We start from the raw sequence: 18,323 nt of genomic DNA, 5'->3' as shown, positions 1-18,323 counted from the left end.
ACAACCTATTGTGTATTGTTCTCTTATGACCTTCTTTAATGCTTGTTAATGGGAAGCCTATTGGTCCCATGGTATGACGGCATACAGTTCTGGTGAAGAAGTCACCAGAAATTCAACGCATGGCGCAATATGGCCATTTGCTGCTCTTTAATATACTTTAAACATAGAAACTATGTTACTAATACTAGAGCTGAACTGCAGCAATATCTGTTCACGTCACCCACATGAAAACATACTTAAGTGGCCACAACCCATACTGTGTATGGAGTATGGAAGGGTAGGTACTTCAGCTGTCAGTCATCATAACCGCATAATTACGATCCCTCCTGCTCATGTGAATACCCTGCGTTGCCTGTCGGGGGCTGTACCAGGAGAGTCCTCCCTCTGACAGCAGAGCCCGATCTCGCTCCGCACATGACAGCCTCGCGTTGCTGTAGCAATGTGAGAATGATGCAGGCTCGAAGATGGGGATGTTATGTCATTATAAGCTCTTCATTGTACTCTCAGGTGGCATTACTCTGACCCTTTTATCTAAATAGACCAGATGTACTATCAAGCTGGTCTCCTAATACGCACGCTGCTGAGTTGTGTGTTATTTGCAGAACAGTCGTGTTTAAAGTGCTCCGAGTTCTCAATTCATCCCGGAGGCTACAGTGCAAGGCCCGAGGCAATGCTAGTCAGTGTTCCTATTACTGTACTAAAAATAAAGGCATTCAGCATAAAGCTTGCTTACATCACATGAAACATCATCATCTAAACAGTGAATTAAAAAGTAAAGTATACACAAACCTGTCTTACCTGAAATGCAATGAAAGGCCTGTATCCTATCAGAGTGATAGAGTGTGAATGCATTATTAGACTTTATTTGTGGACTTTTGTTTACGCTCTTGGAATACGGACTTTGATTTGTTTTCTGGATCGAGAATTCCAGAAAACAAAAGCACAATTGCATGCCATTCCTCTCAATCATACTGGGTGACACTCACTCTGATGTACTTTTAAAGCTATGTCACAAGAGTAATCCATCACTTAAGGCTGCTAGTTTGCTTTTACAAAGAGGATTATTTCAAGGACTTTGGGGCTCATATATATGATGTATCCTATTTTTAACATCTCACTTCAAGATTTTCAGGCCTTTAAATAACCCCAGGAAAGCCTAGAGCCTTGACTTGTGGCAACAGTTCAAGCCTCGGGGGATGGCTTTCTTATCGGCTGTAAAACACGTCGCCTTGATGGACACATTGATGGACGTGCGATCCGGTGCGTCTGCCGTAGCAGCATACAAGCAGGTTCATTAAACACCCACTGAAACTGCCCTGGAGACATCGCAGATCTCCGGCTCCAACTTTGTGACTCAACAGATCCACAGAGCAGTACGTATAACAGGTGTCAAAGATTCAAATTGCAAGCATCTCTTAAAAATAATCTAGTGCCAATCCCCCCACATTCATTGTTTAAATATACACATTTTTTTATGTGATACTTTTAGTGCATTTAAATCTAAAAACAAATAAATACATTAACCAGCAGTTTCTCTTCTCGGGAGATCAATCTCTTTCAGGAAAGGTACATTTTACATCTCAGTTGTGGTCACAAAGACAAAAACAAACATTTAAAAGGTGTCACACTTGCCAGATGCCCTGATGTCATCAAAACCTGCAGCAGTATTTCCCCCCCCACCCCCCCAGTCAGTCTGGTGGCAGTGACTGCAGAAAGGGGTGATGTACGCTGCCTTAGTGAGCACATCACATCTTCCCTACTGCTCCCCTTCTGCCTCTATTAAAAATACCCATTTCTAGTGCAAACAGTAACAGCAGGCCGTTTCAAACACCTGCAGGGTCTAATTCCTGATGGCCAAATTAAAAAGAAAAAATGGGAAAAAAGAACATTGCTTAACTAATGATGTTTCAGTGGAACCCCATATGTCATCCTGTGCCCACAGCACATTTATCAAAGGTCTACAAGTTTGTAAGTTATCTCTTCACACAAAAGGGAATGTATTTCTACCGGTTTGATAAACATAGACTAAGTCTTTGTCTGTATAATTAATAATTAAGTGATACATTAGAAGTCTTTCCTTAGACTGGTCTTACTAAGTCAATCATGCAATGTATTCTGGGAATTTTGAGACACTTGAAGAAAATAAAAACATGGTGGACGCTTCTCTAAAGCAGTGACGATCCCAGCTCACAGTAACTGAAAATCTGTGCTTGTTATTGGAATAATGCAGAAAAATATATCCTTTGGGGGACATTTTCTGAAAACTTGCACTAACGCACTCAAACACAAAGCGTGAGATAAAATCACAAAGTTAACAGCACCAACACTGTAAAAGTTTACCGTAGTCTCAGACAAGCAGTTTCAGTGGGATGATAGACTTAATACTTAAGGCAGTACTGGCAATAGTTAGCCAGCGGGTGAGGAGATCTTAGTCTTAATTTGTATACAAGTGTCTAACTTGGGATTAGACTAGTCTAAATGTCAAATTAAAACTAGTGGTCGGTCTCATGTCTAATTAGTGTAATGGTTTAGACTAGTGTAATATAGTTTTATGCAACCGGCCCTATGTCATGTCTTAAAGCCGTGACTTGTTGACACATGCGATCAGAATGCAACACCGATCGGTGCAAGAAGACCACGCTGACAGAAAGCGTTGATTTAGTTTGAGCGTTTAATGCTCAGACAAAAGTATCTGGAGCCTGAAGGAGCTCAGAATAGAATATCCTAAATCTGGAGAAACAAGCCTACATGCTGACACGAAGGTGCAGATTAGCTAGGTGCACCCACTAACAAATGTATGACAAATAAATGAGCAATATGAATGTAAAGAAGAGGAGAAGCAGACATGAATCGATGCCTCCCACACAACTGTAATGTCAAATGCTGCTGCAGAGCTACTAGAGAAACAAAATAAGATGAGCACTCGGTACTTTGCTCTCACCCCCGACAACAGGTAGGAAAGTACATTTGCATTATTGTATATCCCCACATTAATTTAGAAATTAGTCGAGTCTTTTGATTGTTGTACCTGCAGTTTCGAAACACCTATGTGCTAAAAAAAATTGTTATAGTTTTGAGATTCACAGCAAAACTCCACGAGGTGTACATTGTCCTGCATCCCCTAGATCTGGGAGATTGGCCTTTATCAATCGCAGACTTGGATATCTGTCTGATCTTGTGTCTCATGCCCTCAAACTCCTATTCTCAGCACCTGATGTACCGATGATATCCTTGAATTTAATCTTGGGGTATATCAAATGATTTTGCAATTAAGATATATTATTTTTATTCATTACATCTATATGGCTGTTACAAAGATGTCAATTCAAAATTGTGCCTGTAAGCTATAAAGCATCAGCAGATGTCACATAACAAGGTACAAAAGTTAAGTTTTGCCCACCATAAGTTTTGTCCGCTCGCCTTGGAAGATTACTTGCGGTTTCATCATGCAATAACAATAGATGAAACTGGTTTCTCAGATCATCTTTATGTAATCAGGCAGGGAGTTATATACAAAAAATCCACTTGTGAGACATGAAAAGCAAATACACTGAGGTCTGCAGCACCGGAAATATATTTTTAAAAGATACAGTATGAAGAAATAGATAAATAATTCAGAAGCAAAGCAAACAAAACCTAGAAATGCTGCAACTACAAGTTTCACAAGTACTAAAGTGGTAAAATGTAGAAGATGGAGCAAAGCAAGGCCACTGACCAGATTCTGTAAATCTGTAAATAAACTGTGAATATGAGCAAACATTAGTACTACTACGTCTAATCTACAGCAGTCTATGTACATGTATTTCATGATGTTCTTTCACATTTAGGATGTGGGTCAGTACATCAATATATTCTATTCTAGTATCTTACAGTGCAGTACAGTATTGGATCTCATGCTGTCTGGGCTCTGGCTTGTTTGTTTATTTATGCCTGCTCCCATTCGACACCCAGATGAATTGTGCAGAGTTTGTACAGGCTGACGTAGCGTACAACGTCTATCCCACGAGATTAGAGTCCTCCACAGTCTCCATGGTGATTCTTCATGCCAGATGGGATTTGACTTATCCTGGGCCCTGGTGTCTTCTCGACAGACTTTAAGCTAGAGTGTGACTGCACCTTGAAAAAGCAAGAGAGGCAAACCTCCTGACATAAGCTGTGCTGACAGATGCAGTCCAGTACGTACCTTTTTCCTCTTTAATTAATGTTAAGTGTTCACGTTTTACTCTGGCCCTTGCCTTGCCTCCCACCCAGTTATCTGATGGCTCGTTTGGGGGAGTAAAGCAATTTTACCGAGTACAGCATTTGCAGCTTCCCCTGCCTGCTGAACAAGGAGATTAAATGTGCAAGCCAAGTTAGACATACTGGGTGTTTCCAAGCATGATTTGAAATATAAAAGCTTGCATTTGGGTGAAAATCACTGCTGTGATATGTCACATAAGGTTTTGTTGTCATCGGCTTTCTCTAGATGCCTCAAAATGACATACTTTATTGTAATTAATGTGCTGCATGCCCGCAGAAGGCAAACAAACACAACCTCGCTTGAAATCAGCTGAACATCATTCATGTCCTCCCGACTGAATAACACAAACAGTCTGCATTCCAGTCAGGTTTGCGTTCACTTCATTATACGACTGAGCCAGTCCTTTCAAATTGCACATTTATTAGTGCATTAAATACTGAGCCGTTCCTATAAACAGTTGGGCACGAAGACAAATACTTTTGGACAGGCACTCAATATGATAATATTCATCAAGCCAAAGCAGTCCCATCCCTACATTTCTCAGAAGGTGAGAAGTAACATTGCCTCAATGCGTATAAAGACCTGTGGAACAGAAAACTGCTAGATGATCTATTTCAGGGCAGATCTGAAGATTGTTTATAATTGTTAGATTTTAACTAATATAATTAGTTTGGCACTTTAAATGTAAGCATTTGCTTCAAAACCAATTAAGTTCATATAATAAGAACATGGTGTTTTGCCATTGGACAAAAATGTCAAACCTGCATATGTTGTCGCCGAGTCCTTATAAATCAGCCACCTTTTAATTTCCCTCTGCACAGATGTTAGTATGAAAATAATGAACTTGGAATGATATACTTTAAACCGCAGAATACCATCGATACTGTAATGTCTGGTGGCATCTTCGCGGATAGAGAATCTTCTTTCCTGATCATATCTTTCATATTGCATTTTCTGCTTAGACAAATTGTCAAATCCTATTTTATGGTTAGACTTGGCTTTATCTGCCTCCAGATATCCAGATATTACTAGGCAAGAAACTGGATAAAATCAAGTCCATGGCCCACCTGCCAATTACAAATTCCAAACCCAGCACTTTATATCAGTTTTGTTGTTGTCAGAAGCTTCGTGTTGAATTTGTAATTAGCCATTTTCAAGTAGGCTGAAGTTTTTATGTAATCCAGGCCAAGAGCTAACATATCAGTGTACTGTTTTAAAATAAAAATTAATCTCAGTGAGTGCCATTGTAAGTGAAATTTAAGTAAATGGCATTATCAAATATATACCTAGTGACTTTATTAAATATTTCCTGAAAGTGTATTCATAATCAAGAAAACATCACCTGAAGCCATAGTTTATTTTCCATCACTAAAGATGAGGGCAGCCCCTGCTATAAATGGCTTGAGACAAACCCCAGGTGAGGAGGTTGTCAAATCTCTTGTGCTGCTGCAGAGACGGAGGTGTTATGACTCCTCTACAGCACGACAACGATAAACCGACAACAGACCCAGGCGATTCAGCTTATCAGTTGCCGACTTATTCAGTTTCCCCTGGTGCTTTAAGCACAGAGTTAATGATATGTCATATCTTTGGGGTTTCTGTAGGGTTTGCTATATATCTTTATACTACTATGCTATACTTGCTTGGCCCCCAGTTATTTCTACTTGCAGGTACAGTTATGGTTATACAATACTTTCTAATACTATAATATAGTAAAGTCTGAGTTTAACAGTATAGTTTTAGATATTATCATACACAGTCTATTGCAGTACTTCCTAGCTTTTTAAAAGTAGCTTTTTTAAAGTATTTAACTTGTATTTGCAGGAATAAGTGTATATTTATTTATTTTTGCAATCAAATTATGAAAAAACAAAGGATTGTCTGAATTCTGTCAAAGCAGCAGTTTTAATGCTCTACGATTGATTTCAATTGGAATTTAGGAGACTACAGCACTAATGTGCAAATGTAATGAGTAGGCTAAAGGAAGAAGGCTATTAGATTGAAGGAGGAGCAGTGGGTGCCAAAAAACAGTCCTGGATATAAATATTAGTTGGGGGCTGGGGGGAAATGTTCCTTCTTTCTAACTGGTTTAATTGAATTGCACAGATCCAAATGCACACTTGTGATTGCACAAGTAAAGTGCATTTACTTGTGAACACAATGAGGGAAGATTGCACAGGAGTGTCATTCATAAAGGCTTTTTAGTCACGGATTTCCTTCTCTACACCGTGTCATTGAGGACATCTCTGGTTTGAGAAAAGCGCATCTGCCTAGTGTTTTAAATACAAAACAATAATCCCCTCTACCAGGTAGCACAGGAAGACAAAGAACCTCAATAAGTTATTTAATTCAGTCTAATTAGTAAATAATAAGAAAGATATACTTTTACTATTGTCTGACAGTCAGGACAGATATCCTGTTTTCAGCTAAACTAATGCTTTATTGCTTTTTTACCCCTCCCCTTGCTCAGTATTTTGAGTGAGGCCCTTTTGGGGTTGTGATTTGAAGGGTTTAATGTTTTACAAATCAGCTTTAATTGAAAGTTGGTTACAGATCTCGATATTTTTACTTTATGTAGATGTGCCAATCGCTTTGTTCCTGAGTTCCATCCTCCCATTTTAAGTGAAATATATGATTCTCTGAATATCATGAATATGTATGTGGCCCTCTTAGAATGTTTTGTATAATTTTACAGCTGATGCATCTGCTCAGTTTGTGTCAGGCTGACTGTGTGCAGCGCATGCATTGAAAAGCTGAAGTCTACTTATCTCTTATGAGAAGTAATGGCGTAATACCAGTCACCGGCTCCAGCCCCTTGCCCCGCTGTGCGCCGTGTGATTCAGGACCCTGGACAGCTCTGCGCTCCGTGCCCTTGCCTGCCGCTGCGGCGCTGATTTGCAATGCTGTCTGGACTGCAGCTGCAGTGGTAAATCCCTTGGCATAAACAGGTTCTCCATTGTGTGCTATAAGGCGCTTCATTTGCTGATGTGATGCGCTGTCGTTCTATAATTACAGAAGTTTAAAAGTCTGTGGTTTTTGCTTTATTTCCAGAATGTTTGATCTCCCACAACAAGGAGGCTGTAATCCTTTTTGTGATTAAAATCTTTGGGTTTGTAAGACGGCTAAGTAGCATTATATCCTATTTTTGAAATGTATTTGTCTACATTAAAAACATATATAAACCGTATATAGTGCTGGTCCGTTAAGCTGATGAAAAGACAAAGGAGGTACATTTAGAAATACAATTACGGTAACTACCTGTCAAGCAATGTAGCATAATATTCAGTTTCCAATACCAACAATGTGTGCTTATAATTCATTTTATTCAGGGTATGGGAACACATTAATAGCCATCAGATATTTTGAACAGAACCAAGTTTTCTAATATGTGATAGATCCTCAGTAGTTATAGAGTACTTGCTATACTTCTCATGTTCTTGGGCACACAAGGAGGCATTTGATCTTCAGAGCAATCACTGCTAATGATTGTAGTGGTTCAGCCAGTCTAGAAGATATCTTGATATCTTGACTTTGGTCTCTTTGCTGTATGCACTATTAATTTATGTGGGCTTATTCTTGACTGTCCATTAAGACGAGGCCAGACAATATCGTACGTGCAGACACATGAGGTTTTATTAAATCCACAGTCATATGACAAGGAGAGAGTTATGTGTTATTGGTCAAGGTTGTACAGGCTGAGCAGTGTATTACAGGATTGGGGCTTAGAGAAAGCCAAGGGAAGCCCTAGCTGACCCAGATGTGCTGACCTGCAGGAGGAGTTAACTATAGCCTGCTGCTGTACGGATAGCTGGTCTTTTCTTCCATCTCGTCTCCAGCTGGCAGGATGTGCGGTCATATTAAAATGCTTTTAGCTTCATCTTCACATTAACAAAGCTAATGGGTGTAACAGAGCAACAACAACAAAAAAACAGAAACCTTTGTTAAGGGTTTATGTTTCGTTGACTCACCATTGTGATTGTCCAGATGTGGCAAAGCAACAACAACAACTGAATGACTGGATTTAAAGTGCAAAGTGTGGAATTTAAATCAAGGGAAGGCTAATTAACATTGGATTGGCAGGAGCACATTTACGATCCGGTGTTTCGTTTCGGTCAACGTGCCACAAAAGAGATCAAAGGAGAGTCACCCAGATAAATCTCGCTGTGCTCGGAGGTGAGTCAAGCAGAGATAAGCTGAACAAATAGAATCTCTCTGGTCTTGAACACAGACGATTATGTGGGGATTGAATTCACAAATTAAAATTAATGTAAGGCCAGACAACGTGAATGAAAAGGATTGTATGCAGCTCAGCAGTGGACAAAGGACAGGGAGGTAAAAGAGGAAATTGAGTGCAGGTACACTCACGACTTCAGGAAAACTGCATTTCATTAAAGGAGTGTGGGGAATAAACCTCAAAAACACAGGCGAAGTGTATTACCAGGAACTCTTCATGAATGGGCTTTCACATCAATAAACAACTAGCAAATAAACCATGACCTCCTCCTACTGGTTTTGACCAACCTAATGCACACAATTCATAATGAATAGACATGTACTATATGAAATGCATAACTTACTTTATTTTTGTGGCATAATATTTACAAGATATAACTGGAAAATATAAACTTGTAGGCACACATGAATTCTATACAGGCATATAAATAAAACCATATAACTTAAGTAAATAAAATAAATTCAGCTTTTAAAATCAATATACAATTTTCTTAAAAAATAATAGCTGTAAAAATCATGCTTTTAAGCACTTTCCCATTCCACATATTATATATCCTTAGTTTTATTTCCCCCAGGAGAGCAGATCATTTCCTAAAATATTTCTACATACACTATAAATAAACTGTTTTACTTTATATTATTTAAAAAGTTTTAAGGACTGTTCCACATGTTCTACCATACAGTATATAGTATTCATAAACAGGTAAGTATCTTGCCTTTGATTTTGAGTGATATTACAAAGATACCTAATGCAGCAATACGAACTAGCAGTAAAACCAGGTTGACAGTTTACTTAACAGGACATTTCATATAGTAAAAATATATACACTAGTGTGCTCTTTCCTTCCGAGTCTATGAAAATGGTGAGTCCCTTTTCAACACTTAAGTAGAAATTATTCATTATGTCTTTGTAAGACCCCTTTTACACACTGAAAACAACATGTAGCAAAGTGGTCAGAAACAAACAATGAAAACATGATGCACAAAATCTTAATAAAAGAACGAAAATAAAATGTTGCATTCATTGGGAAACCATCATGTATTTTTGAAAATTTTATAGTTTACAATATGCAGGTGCATGGAAGAGGCATTATGATCTCAATAGTTTTTGTCTTTATTTTATGCTCTAAAGGTTTAGTGTAAAACCACTAATACTTGTGTGTGTTTTGTGTGCTTGGTTGCAGACACCTCATTTAATGTGTTCAGACGTTTTAGAACTGTACCCGACAATTGGTAGATCTACAACAGGTTTTATCACTACAGTGTTTTTCTGCTTTTGAGCTATTTAAACACCAAATACACATAAGAAAAAAAAGCACAATAAACAGTTATTTGGAAAACGGTACACAGGTGTGAGAGATGGGATTGTTTTAGTTTTTTTGCAACATTCTGAAAAGTTACAATTCATCAGACTGCAAAGGAATATACATGAAGGGTAAAATCAGGGAGAAACAGGTTTATGCTATTCATACTAAATAAATTATTTTGTTTCATATTTTGAAAGCACATAGAAAATAACACCATTGTTCTGTATATGTGTACACAGTGGCACAAAATGTATCGTCATACATAGTTCATATTTCATTCAACATATTGTCCCGACCCAAGTCAAAATAGTTTTCCATGGGATTCCCCATCATTCAGCAATTAAACAAAATGGTAATTATATAAATATTTGCACATAAACAGTTCAACTTACAATCAGTGTGGACAAAAAACACAGGGCCCTTAAAGTAACTTTTTTGCAACAGCATATATGAACTAGTCAAAAAGTGCCTAAATAAATCACACAATCTAGGTGCTAATGCAGTAAATCAATAACTATTATTCTTAAGCGTTTCATTAAGAAAAATGATATTTATGAGCTCAATTTCAGCAATGAAAGTGTACGATCTACAGCAGCCTATGACTGCACTGCAGTTATCAGCTGCCATATTTGTTCAAAATGGAGCCAAAAATGAAAAGTGATTTAAGTTTCACCAACAAACGTGAAGATACTGGCTGACCTTATTGTGGTTTACCGTCACAAGTGTAACTTTGTGTAATATTCTGATTCCTCTGTACCATCAGATATAGGTGCATTTATATCCAATGTGTTTGCACTACATGGCAAAAAGTAAACCATGAAAAAATCAGTTCATATCATCTCTCATATGTTCCAGAGCTCAAGTTTCAAATTTTCTTTCTAGCATGGTTCCTACTACAGTTTACTCGTCTTTACCCTGCCCATGCTTTCTCCATTTATCAGCCAAGGCAAATCTAGATTGAGATTATCAACATCAAGAGAATTAGATAGAATTGTATGTGGAAAACTATCATCATAACAGAAAAGAAAAGCAACCATTCTGCAAAGTGTCCTGAAATTTCCACTTTCCAGGTTCCATCCAGAACGGTTACATTGCACGACAGCTCGTCAGAGGATCGGTCAACTCCTCGGACATTTGCAAGTATTGCTTCATTATAGCTCTGCTCTTTGGAGGTGTATATTTGGAAGTGATATATATCTTAAATAGGGAATACAAAGGATATGTCTTATATTTGGATCTGATCACATTAAACATGAGATGTTAGTCCTTCAACCGGTTTTATGTAATACCATTTAGTCTTTGATATAAAGTGTTATATTACATAACTATTAACTAATGGATGGCAATAGGACCCATGCAACTTCAAGCTCTCCTGCTTGCTTCTCTACATTTTAAGGAAGTGTCGTGGTGGAGGTCGTGATGGGTGCAAGAGTCTGGTGTTGAAATCAGATCTGTTGCATTCGAGCAAACTTGCCCTTGAGTTTATTTTTTTCCATCCCTTCTGTTGCAGATTGGGACTATTGATTAATTCAAAGCTTCTGTGTATTTTGCTGGGGCAGAGAAATGGATGTTTACTTTTGTTTTGTTTGGCCTTAACCATTTAAGAAGGCTACTCTTTCTCCTTCTGCTTTTCATAATGTATGCAAAATACGTGTCGTTGTCAGTTATCAGGTGCGGCGGATGGTTTTTGTGTTTGTTTTTCGGTTTGTGTGGCTCGTGACACAGCCTGCGCATGTCCTAGTCCCACGCTTCAACAGATGCCTCCCTTCTCTCAGTGTCTCACATGACCACACATTTGCCCTTCAGCTTCTCTTTCCTTTTCTGCTGCTTGTTCTTTTTGCCATCGATCTGGAGGCTGACAGTCCTGCGCTTCTCGAGGTTCAGGAGCTCCTGGAAAAGCTCCTTGACGTTGTGGTTGGTCTTGGCCGAGGTCTCCATGAAGGCGCACTTCCACTTCTTGGACATGGCCTCCCCATCGCTGGTCTCCACCTCCCGGTTCTGAGTCTCGTCACACTTGTTCCCAACCAGCATGATGGGGATGCTCTCCACGTCGCCTTTGATTTGGCAGACCTGCTCGAATATTGGTTTCAGCTCCTCCAAGGACTGCTTGCTGGTGATGGAGTAGACCAGGATGAAGGCATGACCCTTGGAGATGGACAGCCGCTGCATGGCTGGGAACTGGTGGCTGCCGGTGGTGTCGGTGATCTGTAGGGTGCAGATGCTCTTGTCACAGCTGATCACCTGTCTGTAGGTGTCCTCGATGGTGGGGATATAGCTTTCCCTGAAGGTTCCCTTTACAAACCTCAGGACCAGGGAACTCTTTCCCACTCCTCCGGCCCCAAACACCACCACCCTGTAGTCGTTGCTTTGCTCAGGCATGTTTCTTCCAAACGAAAGATCTGGAAAGAAGAAGAGGTGCAATTGTGGCTTTCCATAAAGCTTGCATTGGTCACTTAAATCCATCAAATTACAAAACAACAACACGAGAGATCATGATAATGTACTTAAAGACTTTTACAAGTATACATGCATGAAACAAATCAGCACTGTAATATGTTGACAAGTTCCCCCGTGATGTAACATTTATCTATTACTAATTATTACAGCTGTACTTCCATATATGCGTTTGTGCGTCCCTGGTTCATTATTGACAACAACTGTATCTTATACCCTGCGTATATGATCTGATGTTTTCACAGGAGGTGGAGAGTGGGTGATACAATGCCAGTGGTTAACAGAGGAAAGAGCCTCCCAATCAATGTACTGCTCTATGCATTATCACTTCATGTGTGGATTTATTGTGCACCCAGCACTACAGATTCAATTGGGAGCACTGGAAGCTTGACAAAGACCGTGGAAATGCAGTAATTGGGTCTCATCTAACATTTAGACTGGCAACTACAGTTAATGTACTGCAGTAACGGATACATTGCAACAAACTGATAATTATTATTGTTATTGTATGTAGTAGTAATAGTGTACATTGTATTCATATGAATCCCAGCTACCATTTGAATGCGAATTAATTGGTGCAGCTATGAAATAACATCTGAATTTGGTGGCATGCAAACCAGCCACCGTTTTAGTACAGAGCTGCAAGACGCAGAAGTTGTAAACTGTTAATGTTAACCGGATTGCATTTTTAATCCACAGAGGTGAAGTCAAACCACACGTGTGGGGACTGGAGGCAGGATGCGATAGGAAGCGGTTTACTGGGACTCAGCCCTTACAGTTCAGCACCGGGCTACTCTCGGACGGCAAATGCTACGTCAGCAAAACACACCGAGGAGAAAAAACAAGAGAAGCCCTTTTATTTGCAGCCGTCTTTCTTTGGATGTTATTCCAATATTTACCCATTTGGAACATTTTCCATTGCCCACGTTCTTGGTATTGTTTACATTAGCAAAACACACAAAGGTCACGCATAATTAATTGATAATTGGTCATTGATCATGCCTGCAGACTGGTTGTGCATCCTGCAAGACACTTTGATGTGGTCCAATTACCAGACAAAGCAAGTCCACTTTGATCGGATCTGCCGGGGATAATGTAGCTTAGTCTATTTTCACAGCATACATGTGTGTAACTTTCTATATAAAATAGTCTGTCGTCCGTTTATCCGTATGAACTGCAGTCCAGTTGTATTCTTCATGCAGCCGATGCAGCAGCAGCAGCCGACAATATATTTGTCCAGCGCATCCCTTACTCCCACCCCCCACCACAGAAGAAATCACTGAATCTAAATACACGAACGAACACAGACGCATGATCTAGACCAACCTTCAAAACCAACGCGCATCTCGACAGCCTCCAAACCAGATCGCGTATAAAACAATGCCGACTGGCCGATTCGCATAAACGCACAGCTCAATCAAGCACAATAGCAATGCCAACTTACGGTTCCGATGCCGGGGGATCAATGCGTGCCGGATAATGTCTAATCTTCAGATTGCATATTGTAACAAAGAGCTCCCAGTGAACGACCGCCTGGCTTCTCTCATCCGCACTCAGGTCTGCAATGCCTCTGAACCCATCTGCGCCTCTCTGATATTTAAAGGCTCGGAGCTGGAGGAGAGCAGTGCGTCCCTCTGAGCTTTCTCTCCTGGTGACGTCAGCAGGAATCGCCCCCCCGCATTACACCTGCTCAGCGCAAGTCCAGCTCCTGCAGCATGAACTGCTACAAAGCATCCCATTGTGCCATTGCGTGCCTGCTGAGACTGTGTGTTCATTGTGCTACTTTCACAGAGCAACATATATGTGTGTGTGTGTGTGTGTTAATCTGCATATTAACGCAAACCCCTCTTCAGCTACTGTTTTTAATTGATTGACTGCTGGGTGGGTTTTGATTGGGTCTAAACCCATTTGATATATCTTCAATTATATTGTTCAGGACACAATATATGATTTGCCGCTACTGGGATCCCATCCTTCCCCCCCACCCCCCATGCTAATTAAATGCTAATCAAATGGAGTGACTATATGAGGATGAGGTGGGTATTATATAAAAGGTGAAATCTCTTGATGTCTGCAATACTAATTAACTGTATGTATGTTAATTCTCTGATTCCTTCTTGGGGTATTCAGACCATTTCTTTTCCACCTCGCTAATGATCTGAGTGAAGGTGTAGAGAGAGGTTTGCTGAACCCTTGTGGCCTTTGACGGCTTTCAGTAGATCTGAAAATGGCCTTTGGAGTGTGTTTGGATGAGTGGGAAGGAAAGTTAGATTAGCACGGCCAGAACATTAATCACGTAGCTTTTAACCGGCCGAGGCCAATGTGAGCGGAAGAGGATTAATTGGTAATTGCTTTCTATAAACTCTGAAATGTTTTGTGTGTGTTTGTGATGTGCTGTTCTTTGTGTGTGGATCTAGGGTTGTTTCTGGTGGGCCAACCGCAGTTTCCTTGGGTTCAGTAAACTCAGAAATCGCTCAATAAGGAAAAAAAGGGTTATCCAAGCCTGCATCACAGCACCTAAGCTGGGGGTGACTCTGGCCTTCTTCTCTGGTGGATGACCCTTTTCTCATGTCTTCTTTAAATGACAGATGCGTTGTGCTGGCATTCATTTTAGGAAATACTCAGCATCCAGGGAATACCTCCTGCACTCATTTGGACCATTAATGTGCATGGGGCAGAAATCAATTCAACACCATTAACCCTGAGGTAATTTATTTTCTTCTGTTTAACTGTATTATATTCTATATGTAATATAATAAGATATACTATGATAACATTGTAGAAGGTAGAATTATGTGCAAAAAGGGAATTGTATACGCTGTGTGTGTGTGTCAGAGTTATTTGATGTTGAATAATGCAATACTGTTGTGTCCTTACAATAGCTTCTGTTTGCACACTGATCAAATAATCCTAACCCTCTACCTTCCCACTTTCAGGCTTTCCTGTGGGCACAATACCACTTTTGGACAGTTTTATCATCTGTTTTTCTTACCTAGTGCTTCCTCTGGTAAACATAATATATTTCCATAGATATGGTAGAGATTTCTTATCAAATTTTATTCAGCAGCATGTTAGGAAAAGAAGAGACAGAGATACAACCATCAGTCATCTACTGTTGTTTTAGGGTGCTGTAGTGTGTATTCCATTCCATGGAGTAAAACACTGATTTATATTTGTATATATATAATTATTATATTCCATATAATGTGGACTCAACAAAGAATCCTATAAGAGAACACAATTCAATGGAAGTCAGTTAGAAATTCATCTGAATGTTATCTTTCATTTAATTACATTTACCTTCCCAATTAGGATTTCAGTGAGATTACACAATGCAGTGTGTGTGTGTGTGTGAGAGAGAGAGAGAGAGAGTGTATATCGAGGCCCCTTTTGATCAGCATTGTCAGATCACTAAATGGGCACCTGACACCAACTAGAGTTTTGAAAAACAAAATTCACTGAATGCTTGCTGTCAGTCTCTCCCCTTATCCTGCAGGAGAGGGACTGTGTGTGCTGTGTGTGTGTGTGTGTGTGTGAGGCTGGGGGGCCGAGGACAGGCGTGTTACATTTCATAACAGGAGCCGACTGCACTGTAGTTCTGAGCAGCAGCCACACCTTCATTTGATTTATTCATTTTAAAGAATCAGGTCTTATCTGTATGTTAATCTCTGCTTGAATGTATCAAAGCTTCAGGTGTGGACTGTAAGCTTTTAATGGGAGATGTTAGCCTCCTAAACTGATGTATATAAAAACAACAACAGCAAAAGTGCAATTAATTAAAAAACAATACAGAATAATGCATGTACATGTTTTCTGTAAAATCACAAACATTTGCATTAAAATGTCCCAGAACCTCAAGAGTGAGTTGTTTAGTTGTAATACTACATATAATTCAGGTTGTTTAAACTGTAACTGACTCAGGTTCAAACTCACTGCTTTAAAAAGGACAGAACAGGATCTGATCGGCTGGATGAACTTCTTCATCACAGACAGTGACTCCCTAGAATCACATGGGATTAATCTAGTATTCGGTATTTAGGTATTACTTAATTGAATATCTCAAGATGGATTCATATCCTTCATTCAAATTCCATAGAACAGTATATGTTTCAACACTTTGTGACATAACAAAATGTAAACGCTGTGGTTGATGACTAAATCAGTGGTCCCTGCAGAGAGGCTGCCACCTGCTGGAGGACTGGTGTCACTGCAGGAGAAGAAGGCCAGCCCCACCTGCACAATCAGGCTATTTCCTGTCAGAGCATCTTCAAAGAAAACGCACAACTGAGCAAGGATGGCTAAAAATAGCCATTTAAAAATAGTCGTAGAAAAAAAAACTGAAAAGTAAAAAAATACATACTGGAGCATCAAAGTGTGCTGTAAGAGCTGTGCACCAGAGTGTGCATGACAGGAAATGAGTGATGTCAATACAGTCATGTGATTTTCCAGTTTAATCAGTGGGGGGATATATGTATTTGTGTATTGATATATGCTGATTATGTGTGTGTGTGTTTATTTGTGATAGTTGTCCCATCATAATTGTACTCTTTCCTGTTTGGAGGGACTGTTTTGCATTGTTGATGTTCCAATTATTCTAAATGTTTTCTTCAGTAATATGTTCACTTGTTTCTTGAGATATCTTTTTAGCTTCTCATGATGTGTTGTGTCCAATTTGTTGATAAAATCATTTGTGTTTTCTGCAAATTCCACTAATCGATCACCTCTTTCTTTCCTGTCTGCGTCTCCATTATTATTATTTTATTTCTTTGCAGACGCCCTTATCCAAGGCAACTTACAAAATAAGTGCAATAATACAGTTCAGTTCAAGGCATCAAATGTTACAAATTCAAAGCAATTTAGAGCATAAAACATAGTACAAATTCCAATTTACACAAGTGAATACAATAAATGAGGTCTTACATCCTGGATAGTAAAAGCTGAGTGCAAACGATGTTAGGTCACAGTCAAGGGCTACGGGAAAGGGAGCAATGGGGAAATCAATAATACAAGTACTAGTGACGCAAGAAGCATAATAAAATGTTGTAAAGTGCTATCTTACAGGAGAGTAAGGGTTTAATATTACAATTATTACATACTTATCTACTGAGGTCTCATTGTGTTGTTGTTTTCCAGTTCTTGCACTGAAGTCTCCCATGATCCTTTGAAAGTGCGTTCTGCCCTTTCTCATGCAGTTCTTCAATTTCTTCATTAAAATCTTGAGTGGCTTGATGTAGGGGACAGGCTTGGATGATCTGGAGTTGATATCTCTTTGTTATGTGGATAACTATTCTTATTGTATGTGTACATGTCAATGTTTATGTATTTGTTTGTTTGTTTATTATTATTCATAGGGAGAGGCACAGAGAGCCGATAAAGGGAGGAAGTGAAAGTAGTGATCAGTCTCTACGCCCCGGTCTGTCTCTCTAGGCTCAGCTGTTTGAGCTCTGCCTACATACCAGTCAATGCTACTCTTTGCAAAATTACAATATGTGTGTGTCTGTGTGTGCGTGTTTGTGCTTTTCTTCTCATTCATTCACCCTTTACACTATTTTCAAAGATAACTGTTTGTTATACTTGGGAACTATAAATTAAATAATGGTGCCTTTATTTCAAAATACAGATCTACTCTCAGATGGTAATAATGGTGTACCAAGATGCATTTTGGTAACTTTATAGTTAACACTTATTTGTGTTTTTAGTTTTTTGTTCTAATTGTATAATTGAAGTCATTAGTCAACCACTAGGTGTCAGTTTTTAGAAACAGATGACCCAGGTGTACACTCACTCAGATCGGTTTATGTTTCAAGTTCATGGACGTACGTTTGTTTGTTTTGTTTGTTTGGTCTGCACCAATTTGGGAGGGGTCTGCATTTAGTAAAAAAAAATATAAAGACGAGAAATTACATCCATTACAAGCCATTAGTGTCAATGTAAACAGATGGAATTAATCAAATCTTTGTACCTGTGTTATATGTGTAAAAATTGTCTTTTTTTTAATGTAGCACTTCTTTCACTTCATATTGCACCTACTGTTTATCACTAACTGCACTGCTCAGCCAGCAGGACCACATTGTGACATGCAGGGGTTG

At 39.3% G+C, this 18,323-nt stretch overlaps 1 protein-coding gene across 1 annotated transcript; it reads right to left on the bottom strand.

Annotated features, from left to right (window-relative positions):
• Nucleotides 1-8,800: 8,800 nt before the first annotated feature.
• On the bottom strand, nt 8,801-13,848 carry diras2 (DIRAS family GTPase 2). Its single transcript, XM_066711386.1, has 2 exons — nt 13,679-13,848; nt 8,801-12,179 (listed from the first exon to the last, which is right to left on the bottom strand). The coding sequence occupies exon 2, from the start codon at nt 12,157-12,159 to the stop codon at nt 11,560-11,562; it is 600 nt and encodes a 199-aa protein (XP_066567483.1). The 5' UTR covers nt 12,160-12,179; nt 13,679-13,848; the 3' UTR covers nt 8,801-11,559.
• Between the last annotated feature and the right edge of the window lie 4,475 nt (nt 13,849-18,323).

Source organism: Amia ocellicauda, chromosome 8, assembly GCF_036373705.1.
Source record: "Amia ocellicauda isolate fAmiCal2 chromosome 8, fAmiCal2.hap1, whole genome shotgun sequence".
NCBI classification, from domain to species: domain Eukaryota; kingdom Metazoa; phylum Chordata; class Actinopteri; order Amiiformes; family Amiidae; genus Amia; species Amia ocellicauda.
Note: the sequence above shows the minus strand (reverse complement) of the source record. Positions and strands in the feature narration are given on the sequence as shown.

Excerpts from the sequence above, each read along its gene's own strand:
- diras2 (XM_066711386.1), bottom strand. The coding sequence starts at position 12,159 with ATGCCTGAGCAAAGCAACGACTACAGGGTGGTGGTGTTTGGGGCCGGA.